Source organism: Adiantum capillus-veneris, chromosome 16 (genome assembly GCF_014529385.1).
Source record: "Adiantum capillus-veneris isolate H3 chromosome 16, ASM1452938v2, whole genome shotgun sequence".
Classification (NCBI taxonomy): domain Eukaryota; kingdom Viridiplantae; phylum Streptophyta; class Polypodiopsida; order Polypodiales; family Pteridaceae; genus Adiantum; species Adiantum capillus-veneris.
The window spans coordinates 42296428-42319233 of NC_140946.1; the positions used below are offsets into that span (position 1 = coordinate 42296428).

At 46.3% G+C, this 22806-nt stretch overlaps 1 protein-coding gene across 14 annotated transcripts in view; it reads right to left on the reverse strand.

Annotated features, from left to right (window-relative positions):
• LOC147438910 (SEC-C motif-containing protein / OTU-like cysteine protease family protein) overlaps positions 1 to 21773 on the reverse strand; it is a 46957-nt gene extending 25184 nt beyond the window's left edge. For 2 of the 14 annotated variants that reach the window (XM_086484864.1, XM_086484863.1), the window contains exons 1-4: positions 21546 to 21690; positions 21286 to 21368; positions 21077 to 21177; positions 20920 to 20995 (exon numbers count right to left, since the gene is read on the reverse strand). In XM_086484864.1, the coding sequence (XP_086340990.1) occupies positions 20920 to 20995; positions 21077 to 21177; positions 21286 to 21351 (243 nt within the window). In that variant the 5' untranslated portion in view covers positions 21352 to 21368; positions 21546 to 21690. Of the gene's footprint in view, positions 1 to 20919; positions 20996 to 21076; positions 21178 to 21285; positions 21369 to 21545 lie in introns of all 14 variants that reach the window. The other 12 variants (XM_086484871.1, XM_086484870.1, XR_015184532.1 and 9 more) reach the window with 11 other exon arrangements.
• Positions 21774 to 22806: the final 1033 nt, after the last annotated feature.

Consider the following 22806-nt stretch of genomic DNA (forward strand, 5'->3'; position numbering starts at 1 on the left):
CTAACATCCTTGGAGTAATACTTATGAATTTTTTATCAAGTATAGACCGTATTGTAGGTTTTTGGCTTTTTATCAAGTATAGACTGTATTGTAGGTTTTTGGCTTTTTTTTTTAACAAACGAATTTTACGCACCTAACAACTCTATCCATTCGGTACTACATACAGGTCGTACCGAATACGTACCGTACCTTACAATCTTGGTGTGGAGTATTCGGGCCTCCCGAATCAGTGCTTCATTTGTCAACAAATGGGCCATCTAGCGAAGGCCTGTCCACGGAGGAGGCCCCGACCTTGGGCACAGACCTAGGCCCAGACCCAGCCTCAACAAACATAGCCCAGGCAGGTTCCTCCTCCGAGCATGGTGCCCAGGCAGAGGAGGGCTTGCAGTAGGTCAGTGGTCGACGTCACAAGGGACCACCACGCCGATTCGGCCCCCCTGCTAGTCGTCCTACACCAGGCCAGCAGCAATGGGTTCCCACAGGGAGCCATTTCGACCCCCTACAGCAGGACAAGACCACAGATACCCCCTCCACCTCAGCTTCGCCATCGACATCCCCTCCTCCCCCTTTCCCCCACCGCTCGCCCCCCCCTCCCCCCCCCCCCCCCCCCCCCCCCCCCCCCCCCCCCCCCCCCGGGCGGCCTCCACCTCTCCCCCTTCCCCTCGTTACTGCCCCTTCCCCTCCCATTCCACTCACTAGCCCCCCTGCCTCATCATCCTCTCCCGCTCCTGCCTTGCAACCGGCTAAGGGGACAGGACCTTCTTCGACAGCTAGGCGGTCTCTTGGCAGCACTTTTGCCACGAGCCGCCTGGCGCGAGAGGGGCCACCTTTCTTGCGGAACCCCCTTCTTGTGCAGACGTCACCTTTTGCCACAGTATTTGGGCTTGAAGGCATTCAGAGAGGGGTATGGATGACTATTGCAGACTGTAACAAACTGCTGACGTTGTGAGCGGGATGAAAACACACACAGCGCCTCTATATCGACCCAACACACACTCTTGGGAAGATACACACACACACTATGGGGCACCACTCGGCTTACACAACACACCTGGCCGAGACAGGGAACACACCTCTGCGGTGAGAGGAGAGAGACTATCCACTTGCGCACTCCACACAGACACACACACACACACACACACACACCCAAAAAACTCAGCTCAAAAGAGGATAATTTATGATTTTTAGATACAATTGAGCTTGGGCCAACACCAATGGGGCAAATAGCTCACACAATATGGGTAAAATAAGCCAGATACAATCACAAACTAGAGCAGAAACTTCGCTCATAGAAGAAACTTACACAGAAAAACAGCAGGAAAAGAGTGAGGAATTTGGCAAAATGGATAGCGCCATCGCGTCCGGAACGGCCAACAACCCCAGTCTACAATGTCAAAGTGCTCAAATCCGACCTCGGATGAGCAGTTTACGGCCAAAACAGGCTCCAAAATGAGCAAAAACACACCTGCGGCTGTTCCTCCTCTCTTCTCCACGTTTTTTCTGGTCTTCTCTCTGTTTTTTCAGTTCCCACACTTAGCTTTATTACTTGGGCACCCTTGGCCTTTTAGATGACCTCAAACGGACCCCGAACAGGCCAAAAACTGACCTCGCAGTGCATAGTTGTCACCTTTTTGCATCATTCGCACACCTGGCACTCAGCTTTTTTCCAATAATGCATCTCGCCACCACGTGAAGTGGCCCCAAAAAGTGGTCCTAATGATGACCTTTCTGCATAACTCTCACAAGAAAACACCCACGTTGTGTCCGTCCTCATCCGCGTGCAAATATTGACCTCGTTCGCCCTCCTGACGCCACTAGATGCCATCTGACGCACTTGCTGACCTCATGTCGTCGGCCCGCGGATAGCTTCCTCGAGAAGTTTTACGCACTACCAACTCCTCCTTATTGTAGAAAAAACACAATGGTACTGGTAATAGTGAAAATCGTTGCACTATGTACATGCTGTCCTACTTGTACACATGTGGGCCCCACGTAACCACCTGGCTCTGGAAAATGGGCAATTCTTTATTTGATGCACCGTGCATGTATATGTACATATGCGCAATCCCTTGCTCCAAAAAACTCCTGACATAATTTGCCCATCCCCTAGCCTGCTAGATCATTCATGATCAGCAGCAGCAAAGAGAGATATGAGACTCGCCGCATCACAGGTCTCCTCATCCCTCACCAACACTGCTTGATCCACAGACAGCTCATCTTGCTCCACCATCATCAATCTAGCATGATACAATTTATGACGCAACCCATTTACCCTTGACTTATGTAGAACACCATCCAGGTTAGCCAGCTGATATGTGCCATTTGGAAAACACTCCACTACCTTGAAAGGGCCTTCCCACTTAATTTGAAACTTCTTTTGGAAGGTGTTGTCCAGCTTACTGTTGTAGCGCAAAACCAAGTCATGTTTCTTGATACCCTTACTTTTAACCTTTTCATTTATCTTTGCCAAAGCCTTATCCTGCATCTGTCCATAATGCTCCAATGCGCTCATCCTATCCAACTGGACCTCTTGTAACTGCAGAAGCCTCTCTTTGAATGCATCACTAGGCGACCCAAGCAACTTCTCTAACATCTTGACCGCAGGCAACTCTACCTCCACAGGCAATAGTGCTTCCTTTCCATACACCAAATGAACTGGAGTAAACCCTGTACCTGTCTTCACCGAAGTACGGTAAGCCCATAATGCACTAGGCAATTCCAAATCCCAATTCTTTCCTTGGTGCTCTGTTACTTTAGAAAGAATTTGTACCAACTCACCATTGAATCTTTCATTTAAGCCATTACACTGCGGGTAATAAGGAGTGGTATGCTGGTGCCTAATCTTCATCTTTGTGCATAAGAAGTCTAGCAGTTTAGCTCTAAATCCTGGCCCCTTATCTGAAAGTAGCTCTAATGGCACCCCAAACTTGCAACATATTTCATCATACACAAATTTTGCCACATCCTTTGCAGTGATCTGTTTTACTGCTATAGCCTCTGCCCATCTAGAAAGATAGTCCACTGCCGTCAAAATATAGCTTTTGCCCCTGCTTGTGATAGGTAACGGGCCTATTGCATCAATCCCCCACTTTTTAAACACATCAAACGCCATAATGGTTTTTCGTAGCTCAGGCTTCAACACTCTCTTCCCAAATGCTTGACACCTATTGCAAGACCTACACCAATGGTGAACATCCTTGTGCAAACTAGGCCATACATACCCCTCTTGCAAACTCTTATGCAAGGTGATCTTTAGAGCAAAATGGCCACCACATGCGCCTTCATGATTCTCTTCCAACACTCTGTAAAGCTCCTCCCGCCAAGGTACACGTCTCAACACGAGATCAGCCCCTTTCATGTATAAGACATCACCAATCAATTTGTGCCTATATGCTCTACGCACAAAGCCATACTTCTTAGACTTCTGAATCTCCTTTGGAATGATTCCTGTTAGCAAAAACTCCTCTTCTTGAGCCAAACTTTCCCGGCCATGATAAAGAGGTAAATTGGTCCTCAACACGAATAGCTCCCCAATGATGCCTTGAGCTGCTTCATGTGCCTCTCCATTTAGAGCACGTTCAATGTGTCTGATGCTCCATGCTTCAAACTTTTTTAACAGGCCTTTAATTCTAAAGCACATTTCCTTCAATGAGGTGTTCTTGCTCTTCCACACACCCAGCACTTGCTTCACCACTAACAAGGCATCACCTTTTATGCTCAACCTTCGAACCCCATGCTTCAAACAAATGTGTAATCCGGCTTCCAATGTAGCATATTCAGCCTCATTGTTACTATGCGCATCCAATTTGAACCCTCTTGCATACTAGCTTCCCCTCTGGATCATAAAGTGCTATACCCCCTGAAGCTGCATCTTGGCTCTTTTTGTATGAACCATCAAAGAACAACACATGTGCATTGCTGATCTGTGGCACTTCTTCGACTACCTTTCTCACCACCTCTTCCTTAACAATAAGGGGATTCTCCTTGTAGGTCAACAAATCAGCTAGGGTAGCCCTTGTACTATCTTCCACTAGAAAAGAGAACTCAAACTCTTGCAGCTCAATTACCCATTTCTTCACCACATTTGACATGTTAATACCATTAATTAACTGTGGCAAAAAGGCATAACTCGTCAAGAAAACAAAAGGCCGTGGTAGCAAGTAATGACGAAATCGTCGACAAGCAAATATTACACTGGCCATCACTAGCTCTACTTCCGATAACTTTCTCTCCGCTACCAACTTCACTCGGCTTGCACAATACACTGGCCTCATATAATGGCTGCCCTTCCCCTTTTGCAATAGCATGGCTCCAATGGCATCATCCCCTACTGATGGATTTACATAAAAAACTTTCTCCCAATCAGGAGCCTGCATGGCTGACAACCCCCCTAACACCTCTTTCACCTCTTGAAACACTTCTTCACACTTGTCATCCCATTGCAATGGATCATGCTTTGCCACTTGCTGTAATGGATAAAGAAGCTGCGAAGACAATGGAATAAACCGTGCCATGTACTTCACTTTGTGTATAAAGGTTGCCAATTGCTTCGTACTCATAGGTGATGGAAGAAGAATAATAGACTTCACCTTATCTGGATCAGCCTCAATGCCATTTTCTGACACCATATGGCCCAATAACTTCACCCTTGGCTGTGCTAGATGACATTTCTTTGGATTTAGTTATCCTCCACATTCATCATATCGAGCCAATACCATCTGCAGCTTCTCATGGTGATCAGCCCTACTGCTATAGACACAGAAGTCATCCATAAAAGCTTTAACACAACTACCAATGAATGGTTCCAACACCCAATTTGCTCTCTCTTGATAGAAGGAAGGTCCATTTGACAACCCAAATGGCAATACTGTGTAGCAATAGCAGCCCCATGGCGTAATAAAAGTTGTCTTTGTGCGGTCTTTAAGAGCAATCTTCAATTGAAAATAGCCTGAAAAACCATCACACACACTGTACCTCTCATAACCTGCCATTGAATCCAAGATCTGATCAATGAATGGAAGAGGATATGGGTTCTTCTTAGTGGCTGCGTTTAAGGGTTTAAAATCTACACAAATTCTCCACTTCCCATCCTTCTTTGGACTGACTACAACTGGACTCACCCATTCTGTGGTCTCCACAGGGACTATGAACCCTGCCTTCAATAACTTGTCCACCTCTACCCGCAAGGCTTCCATTTGCTCTTGACCCATCCTTCTTAGCCTTTGCCGCACTAGCTTAGCACCTTCTTTCAGCTCTATATGCATCTCTTCACCCTTGAACCCTCTCATCTCTTCATATGAAGTAATGAACAAATCAGGAAAACTAGCCAGCATATGCAAAAATATATCCTTCTCCATAGCTGAGAGGTCTCCACTAATCATTTGCGTCATTAATTCCTGCTTCTTTGACAACTCAACCTTGGTTTGCATCAACCCTTCAATCACTTCATAAGGCCCTTCACTTTCATCTTCAACTTCATTCGCAAATGCGACTAAACCACACTCCTGGATTTCTTTATCCATCAAAAGAAATGCAACATCAGCATCCTCATCACTGTTGGTAGTGCTATCACTATCCTCATCTGTCACCGTGGAAGAGTCTTCATCACTAGACTCATCCTCATCTTCATAAATCTCCTCTAATCGTTTCCTTGTGTCCATATTATAAAGCTTCTTGGTACCTGTCTTTCCATAGAGGCTAATCGTACCATGTCGCCAATCTTGAACAGCTCCTACTGCACGTAACCATGGTCTGCCCAGTATAATAGGATATGCTCCCAACCCTGCTGGCATCACATGAAAATCAACCACTGCCTTTGCATCATATGCCTCCACTTATAAGCTCTTTACAACACCCAAGCATTTTACTTTTTGATGGTTTGCAAACCTGATCCGAAAACCTGACACCCCAGCCACTGTGAGACCCATCTTCTCAACGCATGAGTGTGTTATGACGCATATTTGGGCTCCGCCATCCACATAACCTTGTCCCAAATTTTTTCTTTTATGCCACACATCTACTATTGGACAAATGTCTGGTAGCTCGTCCATTGCCAACACCTTCACTGAACCTCTCTCTGGCTCTTTCTCCATTGAGTTAACCATCCTCTTCCACTGTCGCTTTAGCTTAGGCACTATCTCTATAAGCTGCCCAAAAGTAACATCTGCCTTCCTGCTCGTCAGATCCTCCCTCAAGTCATAGCTTAATTGCCCATCCCCTAGTGGAAAATCTGAAACATGAAACTTTCGACGAGCTCTCCTTTTCCTCTTGGCCTTGACGTCCTCGCCTTCATGGCTCTTTCCTTTCTTCTTACTAGGACCTGGGGCACTTCTTCCTTCCTTATCCTCTGTGGTCCTCTTCCCAATAGGCATCACTAATGTATCCTCTAGCTTTGATGCCTTCTCCAAGGTAACTACACTTAGCACTTTTGTCTTTCCCTTTTCCTCCCCGTCAGTCCACTGGTTCCTTCATCTCCCTTAATTTCGATGCCATAATCATTTGACCTAGTTAACACCTGTCTTGGCAATGGATACATGTCTCCCCCCATCCTTGGTGGCTTATCACATTGCGGGCTGATGTGACCCAACTCCCACATGTGGGCGTCTGCCTCCAAAACCTATCATTGCTTTGTCCAACACCATTCCTAGGCCTTTCTTCACCTCCTTGCTGATTTGCAAACCTCCCTCGACCACGATTATTTCCCACTTGACCTAGCATGTTTAGGCTGAGATTCTTCATCAAATCTACCATTTGCCTCATGTCTTGCCTTAGCCCATCATCTTGCACTGCTGTAGTGACCACTGCTGGCATAACCTGAGTAGTAACTACTGGTTCATGATGAACCCCTGACATGCGCCCTTGTAAAGACTCTATAGGCTGAAATTCAGACCTCATTGGCAAAGACTCCACCCCTAACTGGCTCATTTTCCTCAGCTTCCACTCTTTGTTCCTTGCTACCTCTAGTGCATCTTCATATGTCCTAGGCTTCTTTAGCTCCACTCTCCAACGTATATTCTCCCAAAGACCAGCTAAGAACCTGTCCTTCTTCATCATGTCAGGCGGGGGTACCTGTGGTGCTTAAAGCCTTGCACATTCGCTCCCATGCCAATGAAAACTTACGTATGTACGCATCACCTTCCTTCTGCACCAAACCTTGTACTTCTTGCCACACTTTGTCAGGATCTTCTATCTTCACAAACTCCACTTCCAATCCATGCCTTAGATTGTCCCAACTCAATCTTATAGGTGGATCTGCTGCACGCAACTCCTCTTCAAATGCCTTGGACCAAACTCGTACATCACTCTTCAAACAAATTTGGAGAAGGCGTAACATTTGCGTAGGGTCATGAATCTGGTTGCTAGTGCAGGCAACCTCCATCTTTTCCAAAAAATCTTCCACATCTTCATTACTTCTTCCATGAAACTCCGGATAAGAGAAAGCCATGGCTACCCAAATTATGATGCTTTGAGAACCCCTTCGAACACACGTGCAAGAACCCAAAACTTTTCACTACCCAATTCCCAGAAACTTCAATGGAGCTCAGCTTTAGATAAGGACAAACACATGCACATCAAATGAGTTTTCATAGTTAATCATCGGAATGACAACAGGCAAAGGACATTCCAGGATCTCTCTCAATCTTCTTGGCCCAAACATAAAGACTATGCGCTGCTGGAAAAAGATCTTCCTGGACACATGAACATTAATCTGAATTCTTTGAGTTAAATGAAAAGGAGTGAACTGAGGGCCATTTTGATCATCCATTAAAGCCAACCATGAAGCTCCCAAGAAGGCACACCTGACTCAACCTCTGATTTTGCCAAAATTTCAGCAACATAACAGCATAAATGGCTCAAAATACCAAAAAACCAGCCATCATAACTTGGAAAAATTTCGACAGAGTTTCCCCAGAAGTAGAGCAGTAGGAACCCAAAATATAGACTGTCTATGTATTCATAAACTGTCAACAATAGAACTCGAGCATCAAGTAGGACTCACTAGTACATAGCCTATGGCGAGGTCACAAAAAGGGTGCTCCAGCTACCTGTATCACCGAAAGGATCTCCACATTTGAGAATCCCCCAGCTCAATAAAAACCTCACGCTATCGACCCTCACACGAAGGCTAATGCAAAGCGCATATAGTCAAGTCTTAGAAATGACTATCTTCCAGACCAAGTCTCAGAAATGGCTGGGACTGCCAAATACAACCAAGTATGGCTCCACAAATGCATACAATGGCAGTTTCCACAAGTAACGTACAATCCAGCAGACAATGCGCTCAAATAGGCGCCAAGTGATGCATACCCACAACCACTGCAAGTGACATCACTGCTAGTATATCATTGTACTCCAGCTACCTGTACCTGTGTGAATCACCTGTACCTGTACCTGTCCCTGTAACCTGTAACCTGTAACCTGTAATCTGCAACCTGTAACCTGTAATCCCGAATCTCGAAGCTTGAAGCTCGAAGCAGAAGGTAATCGAAGAAGATCCTCAGTGGGGGCGCCAAAAGAATGTGAGCGGGATGAAAACACACACAGCGCCTCTATATCGACCCGACACACACTCTTGGGAAGATACACACACACACTATGGGGCACCACTCGGCTTACACAACACACCTGGCCGAGACAGGGAACACACCTCTGCAGTGAGAGGAGAGAGACTATCCACTTGCGCACTCCACACAGACACACACACACACACACACCCAAAAAACTCAGCTCAAAAGAGGATAATTTCTTATTTTTAGATACAATTGAGCTTGGGCCAACACCAATGGGGCAAATAGCTCACACAATATGGGTAAAATAAGCCAGATACAATCACAAACTAGAGCAGAAACTTCGCTCATAGAAGAAACTTACACAGAAAAACAGCAGGAAAAGAGTGAGGAATTTGGCAAAATGGACAGCGCCATCGCGTCCGGAACGGCCCAAAACCCCAGTCTACAATGTCAAAGTGCTCAAATCCGACCTCGGATGAGCAGTTTACGGCCAAAATAGGCTCCAAAAATCCAAAAAACACACCTGCGGCTGTTCCTTCTCTCTTCTCCACGTTTTTTCTGGTCTTCTCTCTGTTTTTTCAGTTCCCACACTTAGCTTTATTACTTGGGCACCCTTGGCCTTTTAGATGACCTCAAACGGACCTCGAACAGGCCAAAAACTGACCTCGCAGTGCATAGTTGTCACCTTTTTGCATCATTCGCACACCTGGCACTCAGCTTTTTTCCAATAATGCATCTCGCCACCACGTGAAGTGGCCCCAAAAAGTGGTCCTAATGATGACCTTTCTGCATAACTCTCACAAGAAAACACCCACGTTGTGTCCGTCCTCATCCGCGTGCAAATATTGACCTCGTTCGCCCTCCTGACACCACTAGATGCCATCTGACGCACTTGCTGACCTCATGTCGTCGACCGGCGGATAGCTTCCTCGAGAAGTTTTACGCGCTACCAACTCCTCCTTATTGTAGAAGAAACACAATGGTACTGGTAATAGTGAAAATCGCTGCACTATGTACATGCTGTCCTACCTATACACATGTGGGCCCCACGTAACCACCTGGCTCTGGAAAATGGGCAATTCTTTATTTGATGCACCATGCATGTATATGTACATATGCGCAATCCCTTGCTCCAAAAAACTCCTGACAACGTGTCAAAGCCTAAAGAATGGAGCCATCTTACAGATGTGGCCGAGTAGCCTAAACTGTCACAAAGTGATGACGTGGCTGCCAGAGAGCAGAAACCCTAACCCTAATTTTTGCCAAAAACCCTAACTGCTGAAACCCTAACCCTAAAACCTGCAAAGCCTAATTCTACTGCCAGAAACCCTAAAACTGCAGAAACCCTAACCCTAACCCTAAGGGCAACAAGGAGATTTCCGAAAATTGTGCTGGCTGATGACGTGGCAGGCTGTACGGATTTCCGTGATTTAGTTGGCAGCTTTTTGGCTTTGCTTTTGGACCAGAAGCTTTTGAGTTTTAAAGGCTTTTTACTGTAACTGTTTTTCAGGCCAAGGGCCTTTAAATATGAGGCTAGGGCTCATTCTCTGGCATGCTTCCTGGAGAAGGTGCAGAGTCTCGAGTACCGGCTTGTACTGTGTTGATGCAATATAAAGAAATACGGAAAGGGGCGCCAAGGTTTGGGGCCAATACTCTCTGGGGTGGAATTTCGCCACTCCGTGCCGCGTGTCGTCTCTCTCTTTCAATTCAGTTGTTATTGAAGTGCTAAAAGTCTATTCTTTTCTATTGGCACGTGGTGCCCATCTTGTGATAGTGGGATCAGAGCATCAGTTGTTATTGAAGTGCTAAAAGTCTGTTCTTTTCTATTGGCACGTGGTGCCCGTCTTGTGACACGGACTCATGGCAGCAAGCCATTCTGGGCAGAGGTATTATTGTGACAGGGAGGGCCCCATGGGTTACTATGCAGGTTCAGGGTTGAATTATGGGCTTCCTGAACATCTATGCGCCCAATGTGGCGAGTGCACGAGCTGAGTTTTGGTCACATATTGTAGAGGCCTTGTTGCATACAGAGCAGTAGTGTGTAGGGAGAGACTTCAATATGTTGGACCCCTCAGACAAGATTGGAGGTAGCCATGCTACTGCGCAAGGAGCTAAGTTGGCAACTTGAGGATTTCTAATGTTTGGCAACATATAGGCTTTGTGCGGCCCCCAAACAGCTTGTCTTTCTCTTGCTCTAACCACAAAATAAGAGGAGCGAATCTATCTCAGATAGATCGCTTCTACGATAGATGGCTTCTACGCCAATAACCACTTCTGTGACATGGGTGGATCTATCTGCATTTTGACAGGGACCACTTTCTAACATGCACCAGTGATTCTCACCGTGACAGACAAACAGAGGAGTGGAAGCACGATGTTGCACATCCCTGAGAGGGTCCTGCAGGATCCAGAGCTCAGAGAGTGGGTTGCGGTACTGTGGACACAAAGTCTGGACACTCAAGACCCCCCTGCTAGAGTGGCCTCTAGCCTCGATGAGCTTAGTCGTTTCTTCCCCCAGGAGTCTGTAGCTCACTTGGCTGCAGTTTGGGAGGAGGAGAAGCGTCTCCGACGGGGGATTGGAGGCTCCTTGGATGAGATTCGGCAGTGGCGACCCATCACCATTCTCAACTCAGCCTACAAAATTCTAGCAAAGGCTCCGAGTTTGAGGATTCACCCACTTGAGGGCACAATACATGGGACTCATACAGGTTTTGTCAAGGAGAGCAGTATCCTTCACCACATTTTCACCTTTTGGGAGGTGTCTGCCCTTGTACGTCTTTGAGGAGAGGATCTTGTGATACTCCTCCTCGATTTTGAGAAGGCTTACGACAGAGTTGATTGGGACTTTTTGGAGGGCACTCTACACAGAATGGGGTTTTCTAATGCTTGGATCAGAGGGTGTCAACTCTCTACAGGTGTGCGCACAGTCAGATGCTCTTGGCAAGGAGAAGAGGGGAACACTTCATGTTCACGCGTACAGTCGGACAAGGTTGCCCCCTTCCTCTTTCGGTTCTATGTTGAGGCGATGAGCTGGTTTTTGACTTCACAGCAGGTTGGCTTGCAAAAAGGCCTAGAGCTCCCTATTAGGGGAGACGAGCTACTTAACGTTGAGTTTGCTGACGACTCAACCTTGTACTTGGAGGGCCAGGAGGCCAATCTGCATAGGTGTGAGCAGGCTCTTGAGGTGTTTTGTTGTGCATCAGGAGCACTAATCAACTGGAGGAAGAAAGTGGTTTTTTGGGTTGGCAGTGCTCCTATGCCTGATCGGTCGCCAGGTAAGGGCTTCAGGTGGATTCCCCCAGGGACTCCAGTACGATATCTGGGTTGTCAGGTTGGCTTGGACTTGTCCCCTAAGCAGCAGACTGCTCCCCTCCTCCTGTCCATTAGGATGAAATTGCTTCACTGGAGTTCAGCACGGCTCTCTTTGGCAGGCAGAGTTGTAGTGGCCAAGCAGGTGTTGTTGGCTACTATGTGGTACATCACCTCTTGTTGGATCTTCTCAAGCTCATGTATCAGCCAGCTAGAGAGGCTGATCAGGAACTTTCTGTGGTCGAGGCGTGACACCTAGTTAGCCCGGGCCAAAGTGGCCTGGCAGGTCATCACCTTACCATGTTCTCGGGGGGGCTGGGGATCATTGACCCAGCACAACAAAGAAGAGCCCTCCATGGGAAGTTTGTGGTCATAGAACTGCTTCCAGGGGAGGAGCCCTGGAAGAAGTTGTTGCTTCACCGGCTTCAAGCTCGAGTCCCTCATGCAGGAGGCCCTTGGAGCCCATCCGTCAGGTGGATTTTTACACAGATGCACACAAATGGTCTGAGCAGGAGGTTGAAGGATCGATTTGTTGCGAGCCTGCTTAGGTCTTGGGAGCAGTTGAGTGGCCTGGAACAGCATCAGCCCACTTGCACGGAGCAGCGCTTGAGGCAGCCCCTTGTTTGGAACCCCATGGTCAGCACTCAGAGAGGCCACCTGGATGGTAGTAGGCCTCATGTTTCTTGGGGTCCCATGGCAGAGGGTCCAGCCCACACTCTCGACGACTGGCTTCAGTTTTCACCATTGTCCGAGGAAGTTTAGAGCATCCAGCTACGAGGCATGAGGGGGGTGCAGAGCATGTGTTAGGATATTAGAGGTTTAATCACTTGCTTCTCTGGGATGATTTTTCTCCTTCACTTCCTCCCAAACAACCTGCAGATGAAGCACAACCCCTAGGTAAGCTTCCTTACCATTCCACGAAGATGGAAGAGGAGCTAGAGTGCCAACTAGGTGAGGTAATCACTTGTAGGCTGTTTTAATGTTAGGTGCATCGGAATGAATGTTTGCGCTTTGCTCAAGATGAGTGCTCCGAACTGTGCTCAAGGTTCCTTTTGTCTTATGGAAGGTAGAGCCTTCCGCTCTTAATGAGAGAGTGTAATGATCACAAACAAAGTGAATGGATACTGTGCGTGAAAGTACATGAGACTAAGAGATAGAGAGAGAAGAGAGATACGACACCAGAGACGACATAAAACCCTCCTCCGAAGGCCCCACTCTCGTCGGCGAGAGTGGTCTACTTATGATTGCACAATCTGGTACAAACTGAATGCATGGGACTGATGCACGTCTAGGCTATGACGACGATGATGACGGGGATGACGACACTAGTCTAAGGGCTGCAATCTGCAAGTGAGTATTTGCTGTCCAAAAACGCTATGGGCTGAAATCTGCGACTAGTCCAAAAACGCTGATTCTGGGACTGTTTCTGTAGGTCTTTGACGCTGAAAATCTGCAGGTTTAGGACTGAAAACTGAGGTTTCTTAAGGCTGAAAACTGATGGTCTTTCCGGGCTGAATCTGCTACTTTCTTAGGGCTGAACTTGCAGGTGCTTCAATGTTGAAAACGCCCTGCTGAATTTGCCAAAAACGCTAGGTGATGAAGCTTCTCAAAAACGATAGCTTGCTGGGATCAAAAACGCTAGGTGCTGGGCTTCTGTGGCGATGATGCTGATGCAAAACGCTAGGCGATGATGCTTCCAAAAACGCTAGCTTGCTGAGGCTGTGGATGAAGAAAACGCTAGGGCAAATGGTTCTTCTTGCTTGGAGGAAATCCACCAAGGGGTCTTGTTGGAGAAGTTGCCTGCTCAGCTTGGCTCCTGTTGCCTCTTCTGCCATTTAGTGCTAGTCTAGGTTTGCTTATATACAAACTTACTCAATTTGCCCTACCTACTTTCCAACAAAAGTCAATTTAAAAAAATGTCAAAAAATAGGTAAAATAGGCTAAATGCACTGGAAAATTCCCCTGAAGGATTCTGATGGGAATGCTTATGATCATGCTGTGTGCAACCAGAGGATATGCATCTACAGTAAGTGACTGGGCATGCACGGTCTACGAGTAGACTCACAAAAGTGCCAGATCACTTTTAATCTAGACTGACTGGATTGACTGAACCCTAATCATGTTGTAGCTTGCAAACGGACACATAGGGTTGGATGTGTCACGTGACATCCCCTCTTTTTCAAAGTGAGGTACTAGTACCGAACTGTATGGCGTCGATGGAGATCGCCAATAGCATCCGGAATCCTAGAAGGGACTCTTCGTCGGCCCACTCTGATGTGTGGGTTGTGCAGTACTTGAACTTCATGAAGGTCTGCAATGCTTGCTTCTTTGGGCCGCGCCGAAAGCGACACAAAGTCTTTTGTGGCTCCTTCGATGCTTCAACTTCATCGAGAGTCATGCTTCTTTCTTCTTCAAGAATTTCCATGGCTGAAAATTCCTGAAACTATTTCCAACACAAAACCATGAACATACCTATTCCATGTAAAGTGACTGGAAAAAATCTCGTCTTCCTCAAAGACTGTGCATGCAATGTAGATGAACAAAGAGACGGAGTGCTAAACCGTTCATCACACATACGCAAACAATGAGATCGAATCTTTCTCGTTTGATCTAGAGCAGTCAACTGTGGCAATTCCCAACGGAAATGCCCATGCTCGGTGCTCATCCTTTCATGTGCTCGTTCTACAACTGTGTCGTGCCAAGGAAAAGACATTGAATGCGACCTCCTAGAATGCAAACATTTCATCTTTTCATGAGAAATCCGCATACATTCGTGCTCATTCATGAGTGAAATGTGCTCAACGTACAATATGTCATGCCTAGGAAAAGAGACCACATAACGACGCTAATGAAAGTACAGGAACCGATCACGAATGAAACACTCGAACAATGCGTGCGTATGAATCATGCGAACACATAATACTTCCTGTAAGGGTTCTTTGGACCGGTTCTTCCTGAGAGGGTTCTTTGGACCTAGGCTCAAGAGCCAAGATCGATTCTTCGTGATTGATCGAATCTACAACAAGGTTAGCTTCGCTAGAAAAAGCATCCACTAACACATCATCCTTGTCAACAATCACATCATCTTCATGAAAATCCTCATGCTTTTGAGAAATCACATCTTGATCATGCAAATCATCATGCTCATCATTATCATCCAAATCATCATGCTCATCATTATCATTCAAATCATCATGCTTATCATCATGCAAATCCTCTGTGTCATGCTTTGGAGAAGAAGAGACTGATAGAGTCTCCTTTTCCCGAATCTCTTGCATCTGTGCCTGAGCTTGAGAAAAGAGTCGCAAGTACTCTTTCATGTGTTGGTCGCTCTTTCCTTTGACGGCGGCTGCCATTCTTTCTTGGTGTCTGCGCTCCATTTCTGCTCTTCTTTCTGCGTGTCTGCGTTCCATTTCTGCCATTCTTTCTGCATGTCTTGCTTCGCGTTCTAACTTCCTTTCCATAAACATCTGGTCCAAAGCCTCCATAGGAGTGAGTGCAATCCTTGACGTAGATGGGGAAGGGGGAGGGTCGGAAAAACCTCTTGGTGGGGTAAATTCTTCTTCGCCTCTCTCATGCTCATCACCTCTAAGCGAAGTATCCATTCCGCTTCAAGCGATGACCATTCTGAAGTCGTGAGTTCTTGTGGGTTCTTGTGGTCTTGGGTTCTTAAGTTCTTGAGGTTCTTGAGGTTTTCTTTCGCTTGCAATCTGTGTTTGAGAAGGATCTTCTCTTCACCCGAGTTCTTCTCTTTTCTACGGGTGCACCCCTTGGCGGCCTTGCGCTCACACAAAGGTTGCTTTTTCCCACCTCACATCGATTGGCCGGCCACTAAGTGCACAGTCCGCTCTCAATGAGTGAAAAGAGGCACAAGGGGAGGCTGGGCAAGCCCTTCTTTCCTGGGATTCCTGTCACTCTTCAAAAACACGATTAGGAATCGGCACGCCGAAGTGAACTTGGGTTCGTGCGACCGCAACAAGCAAAAAAAAAAAAAAAATATTGTGATTCTTGTGGTTTTCCTTGAGTGATACAGAACACTGCCAAAGCTCTGATACCAATGTTAGGTGCAACGGAATGAATGTTTGCGCTTTGCTCAAGATGAGTGCTCCGAACTGTGCTCAAGGGTCCTTTTGTTCTTATGGAAGGTAGAGCCTTCCGTTCTTAATGAGAGAGTGCAATGATCACAAACAAAGTGAATGGATACTGTGCGTGAAAGTACATGAGACTGAGAGATAGAGAGAGAAGAGAGATACGACACCAGAGACGTTGTAAAACCCTCCTCCGAAGGCCCCACTCTCGTCGGCAAGAGTGGTTTACTTATGATTGCACAATCTGGTACAAACTGAATGCATGGGACTGATGACGTCTAGGCTATGACGGGGATGATGACACCGGTCTAAGGGCTGAAATCTGCAAGTGAGTATCTGCTGTCCAAAAACGCTATGGGCTGAAATCTGTGACTAGTCCAAAAACGCTGATTCTAGGACTGTTTCTGTAGGCCTTTGACGCTGAAAATCTGCAGGTTTAGGACTGAAAACTGAGGTTTCTTAAGGCTGAAAACTGATGGTCTTTCCGGGCTGAATCTGCTACTTTCTTAGGGCTGAACTTGCAGGTGCTTCAATGCTGAAAACGCCCTGCTGAATTTGCCAAAAACGCTAGGTGATGAAGCTTCTCAAAAACGATAGCTTGCTGGGATCAAAAACGCTAGGTGCTTGGCTTTTGTGGCGATGATGCTGATGCAAAACGCTAGGCGATGATGCTTCCAAAAACGCTAGCTTGCTGAGGCTGTGGATGAAGAAAACGCTAGGGCAAATGGTTCTTCTTGCTTGGAGGAAATCCACCAAGGGGTCTTGTTGGAGAAGTTGCCTGCTGAGCTTGGCTCCTGTTGCCTCTTCTGCCATTTAGTGCTAGTCTAGGTTTGCTTATATACAAACTTACTCAATTTGCCCTACCTACTTTCCAACAAAAGTCACTTAAAAATAATAAATGAAAAATGTCAAAAAATAGGTAAATAGGCTAAATGCACTGGAAAATTCCCCTGAAGGATTCTGATGGAAATGCTTATAGTCATCCTGTGTGCAACCAAAGGATATGCATCTACACTAAGTGACTGGGCATGCATGGTCTACGAATAGACTCACAAAAGTGCCAGATCACTTTTAATCTAGACAGACTGGACTGACTTAACCCTGATCATGTTGTAGCTTGTCCACAGACACATAGGGTTTGATGTGTCACGTGACAGTTTTCATCTCAAAAACCTTAAACGAGGCATGGTCATTTCCACTTGCTTCATAGCTAAGTTAGTGGCATTTCTAAATAATGTAGACGTTAAACCATAGTTACCGGGGAACGCGTTCCCTAGGCCCTGGAATGCCAGAACGCCGTTCCCTCCCCCCCTGCTAGGCCGGAATGTCCCGAAACGTTTTGCCGTTCCGGGTGACCACCTGATACCGGAACGGCCGGCCAGAACGGCTCCAGAACGACCCGGAACGGTCAACTCTCAAAAATGGGGAGAAATGGGCAGATTTTTGCAAATTTGTAGTGAACATTAGGTGTTTTTGTAAGTGTGCAAGGACTCAAAATGCACCCCCTCACACCCATTCCCTTCTCAAGCAAATCCACATGCCCTCAAGGTCTAAGGCTTAAGCCTTAAGCTCTCTCGACTCTCAAGTCTCAAGCTCTCCCCCTCCACTCTCTCAAGCTCTCTCCTTCTCTTGAGTCTCTCCCTGTCACTCTCAAGCTCCCTCTCTCGCATCATCCATGGCCTAGGGGTCTTCAAATCAAGTTCTTTGTGAGTATTAGAGTCAACGGACTCTAATACTACTTGTATTCAAATTTCAAACATATAGAGCTAAAAATTGCATTATTTGGGTGTTTTTTATGCCTCCCGTTCCGCGCCGTTCCCGTTCCGGACCCCTGGCTGTTCCCTCGTTCCGCGGGGGTCCCCGTCACCGTTCCCGTTCCGCATTCCGAGCAACTATGCGTTAAACTTGCACATCCACCCACAAAAGGCATTTTTATGCAATCAGAACTCTATTTTGATCCTTGAGGAGGGTCTACACGCGTGATCAAGGGCGATTACTCTTCTTTCGAGGGGGGGTATGTCACAAGTGTGATGACATGGCACCATTCAATGGACAAGGGCCATTTGAAGCTGGACCAAACACAAAATAAAGCCAAGGTCAATTTTTTGCGTAAAGCAAAGCTGTCGCCAGATTTCTATAAATTATATCGTAATTTGTAAGTTACGGGCTGCCACATGGCAGTCCGTACGGCCAGGTCTAGGGCTGTTTTAACACGAGAATCCCACTGGGAAAACAAACGGAAATTCCAAGGAGGGCAGGGCTTCTTCAGAAGCATCACAAGAGGACCATGGCAAGCCTTCAACGGGGAATCTTAACAAATCTGAGTACAAGCGACAACTGCAACACCTATGCAAGGCGCCTTGTCAAAAACTGCAAGGACCCAAATTATCTGAAGTATCTAAAGCGTCATACAATTGTCAAGGTTTACGACAGATGGCAGAAGCCAATCCACACTCTCACCAACTCAACAATGAAGACCAAGGGAAAGTCGGGCGTACAGAAGCAAAAGCTATACTCATGGGAAGAGTTTGATGAAGCTCTTGAACATGAAAAACAGCAAATTGATGAAAGCTAAAAAGCACTCTTGGAAGGGCAGCAAGTCAAAGGATTATGCCGGCTATTTTGACCAAAAATCTACTTTTGAGGAGGCTATCTTAACAAAAAAGCATGTTCTCTTTGAGGATGATCCCGGTTCTTCTACATCTTCTAACATTTCTGATAGTCCTTCCTATAGTCCCAATGAGAATGAAAAGAGACAAAAGAAGCGAAGAAAGAACAAGAAAACCAAATCAAAGAAAAAGTCCAAAAAGCACAAAAAGCAATCTGGCAGTTCAGAGGAGGAAATCTTTCCACCTCTGACTGTTCAAAAAGTGATGCCCACACTTTTGGTCTAAGTTATGGTAAGAAGAAGAATCACCTGTTACGACCTACTCAGTACGACAACCTGGAAAAGAAGAAGAAGAGGAAGACTAAGGAGTTTAAGGATTGGGGCCAAGCTGTCAAATTCGATGCTTTTTCGAGCTACAAGGATTCCCACAAGCCCTTTCTTTCATACACCAATTTGACACCACTTGTTATGGAGGCAACTTTTCAGAAGACTCTAAAGCACAAAAGGCAGCATCTTTTCTGAAGGGAAATGGTCAAACATGGTGGTCTACCCTGCTTTTTTTATAGCAAGGCCTCGACAAGTGGGTGAAATTCAAAAATTGTTTTCTTCAGTATGGTTGACACGACAGTCTGGGCAGCATGTCATCACAGCATGGAACCATTTGAAGACGCAGGAAGATGACACTTTGGCTACCTACAGTCAATGTTTTTGGGATACCATTTGGCCAATTGCTTATTTTTCTTCAAAGGATAGTTGCACTCTCTAGTACTGAGGCTGAATATATTTCAGTCACTTGGCTAAAAATGCCAAATGCCTTTTGGCTTCGCCAATGCTCCTGCCTTATTCAATCGAATGATGGATCGGATTTTCAGCCCGCATCGAGCTTTTACAGGAGTATTCTTTGATGACATACTCGTCTTTCTGAAGATAGAGGAGGAACATGAAAAGCACTTGGATATAGTGTTTCAAGAACATCAAAGCGTGAGTTGCATGTAAGAAAAGTGAGTTCTTTCTCACGGAGACACTATCTCGGCCATATAGTCTCTACGGTACATGATGTACATAGCTTTTTGCAATTGTGTTCCTATTATCGGTGTTACATGCTTCGACACTCCAAGCAAGAAATCAATAGCAACACACGAACAGAAACTGCAAAATTATTGAACTTGACGGGAAAGAGAGAGAGAGAGAGAGAGAGAGAGAGAGAGAGAGAGAGCACACCGGAGTTCTGCGCCCATACGCACTAGCCCCAAAGACTGGCGCCCCTTCCAGTATTTCTTTATTCTTGAGTTACAACAATACAAGTCTTGAGGGTCCTCTGCTCTCAGACTCTGCGTCCACATGCTCTACACAGTTAGAGGCCCGGCCCAAAGGTCCTTATAAACAATACAAGGGTTGCCTAAAAGCAGAGCCCCAAAAGCACTAAACCCCAAAAACTTTTGCTCTCAAAAGCTGTCGTAAAAACTGTCCAAAACAACCAACACATATGGAAATCCGTACAACCTGCCACGTGGCACAGCCAGCCAAAACATGGAACTTCCGTATAGTTCGGCCACATCAACTTTCGTACAGTTTTGCAACATCATCATTGAGCGCGTTTTACAAAAATTGACAGTCAGCCCTCACACCTTTGAGTTTTAGAATTTTAGGCTCCTCGACTGGTGCTCCATAAGTTTGGTGGAAACTAGGGTTCAAAAATCCATTATTCTCTTCAGTTTTAGGCCCCTCGGCCATTCTTTCTAGGTTCAGACTTTCTCTATTCTTCGGGTTCTATTTCTCTTGTCCTCTCTGCCATTTCTTTCCAGTTGGGCACGCCACGACATCACTTTGTGGCATTCCCCCCCTTAAAAAAATTGTAATCGCCCTCCATTACGCATGCAAAACAGCCATAAAACAGAAACTTTCTTCAGTAGACACTCTACCGGCTTGGACACTCCGAGCGAGAAATCAATAGCAACAGACGAATAGAAACTTCATAATCACTGAATTTTAATGTAGAGAGAGAGAAAGAGTCGACACAGCCCGGCGGAGTTCCGCACCAATGTACCCACACACTCACACATCCACCCAATCAACATACGTTCACACCAAAAACAAGAAGAAAACCGCAAACAAGAACAAACAAGTAACGAAGAAAGAGATGACAATCAAGATAAAACTCGAATCAAACCAAGAAGGTAGTTATCGACGGCAGTAGTAGTGCCCCAATGTGAGGCGGGCACACCAAGTTCCTCCTATACATCTCGAGGGGGAGCACTCCCATTATCGCGCCTCAACTTGCCTCAACCCATCAGGACTCAGCGCCAAGCTAAGCTATGAGTACGAGGAAAAATGGGCCAATACTATGTTCCATCGTCCCCCCCCCCCCCTCTCTCTCTCTCAAGCCTGTAAAGAACTACAATACCTCTATATAATCAACAACCATTTTACGATATTTTGAGTGCTCTTCTTCATTCCCTTCTAGTTGATCTGCAACAGCTCTGACATGCAAAATAGCAATTTCAATCAGACTGGGTCATGTGAGTGGTGTGTCAAAGACAACAAACCAACAAGAAATCCACCTGAACAAGCAGTTACCATCAGCTGTTATTTGAACTATCCTCAATCCAAAAGCTTCCAACTGACCGCTGAGTTCTTTTCCATCCTTTGGCTTGAAACAAGCCTGCACAAGAGAGCGTTACCTGACAATATTCTGACAAAATCTCCATGATCACAAGCGAAAAAGCGGCTAGAATCTATCATAATGGTCCAACAAGCAATGATTCACTACCAAAAATATAGCTTGATTTCTAACGTCATGAAAGAGAATCCACTTGGTGATTTGCAGACAATACATCACCTACCTTGCATCATCTGAAACACTTAAAAGGTGATAAACTTTATCAACAAAAATCCATTTTCTTATTATACAGAGTAACACCATGCAGCTAGTCATCAGCTCCAGCAATGCATTAGCCTTCATATAACAAGATGCATCTCAGAATACCCCACAAACACAATGGTGCACTTTGCGACCAAGTGCAATTGTACCTGTTGTGACTTGAGCTTTCCCTTGTGGAGCTTCTTCTGTACCATCGCGCACCCAGAGTTCTATCGCAGGCATTTAGAGCAGTACGAGGACGACACTGGGGACGAGAGAGAGAGAGAGAGAGAGAGAGAGAGGAAGAAGAAGAGAATTTTAACGTCGTGGAGAGTTGAACTCAAGACCTGTTATGCAAGAAGAGAATTTTAACGTCGTAGGAAACAGTGACGCCCTCGTTCGGGGCGTCACGGAAAAGGGGCCGCGCCAGCTCACCTGCGATGCAAACGGGACCTGCAGGCAAGCAAACGCACATACAAGAACGCAACTTGAAAATTGAATGCAAGAGGGACACGAGAGTGAGGGACGCGAACGAATGATCAATATCATAAGAAAGTGCCGAATACAAGGGACGCAAGTAATCACATGAAAACGGGGCTGACAAGTTGGGGGAAGTGGCACATACTTCCCTTATATACACCCCCGGGTTGAGAGAGCTTGACGCCCACGTCAAGCCGGGGTTTTGAGAGGTGCCGATACAAAAGTTGATGCCGAGGTTTTGGGGCGGATATTTACAAGGGGGGGAGTTAGATGTTGCCCAAAAATGTCTAGCTACTTAGGGTTATGCTAGTTACAAGTGGGATGGAGGACTACTCTATGTGGGTGTCGTTTAGTGGGTTGTCCTCCTCTTCAGTCGGCATGTTGTAGAAGCGCAGCACAAGGGGTCTTCCAAGTCGAAGCATGATTTCTTCAAGTACCCAAGTGCATTCCGTCATAGGGCAATTTCGCCATTTGACATAGAATAGTTGTCCCCGGCGCCCAAAGCGCGACTTTAGGATGGCCTCCAGTTCATGTGGCGGGCCATCCTTTACATATTCGGGGAGGCTTCTACCATAGGTGTTATCCGGCACAAACCTTTTGAGTAGACTTACATGGAAGGCGTTGTGGATGTTGATGTGTGATGGGAGATCCAGCTTGTAGGTGATGTCATTGTAGGACTTGAGCACTTTGTATTGCCCATAGTAGCGGTGGTTGAACTTCGGGGAGAGACCTTGAGGGAGGGTGATATTTTGGGAGCTGACGAGGACTAAGTCACCTTCTTGGAAGAGTTCGGCAGGCCTTCGCTTTTGGTTGGCGTATTTGGCGATGCGTACCTTGCTTTGCTCGAGACTCTTCTTTGCCCTTTGCATGCGGGTTTGCCATTGTTGAAGAAACTCTTCACATTCCAGATCCTGGGCATGCACATCGCCGGTTGCCAGTGCAAGAGGTGTG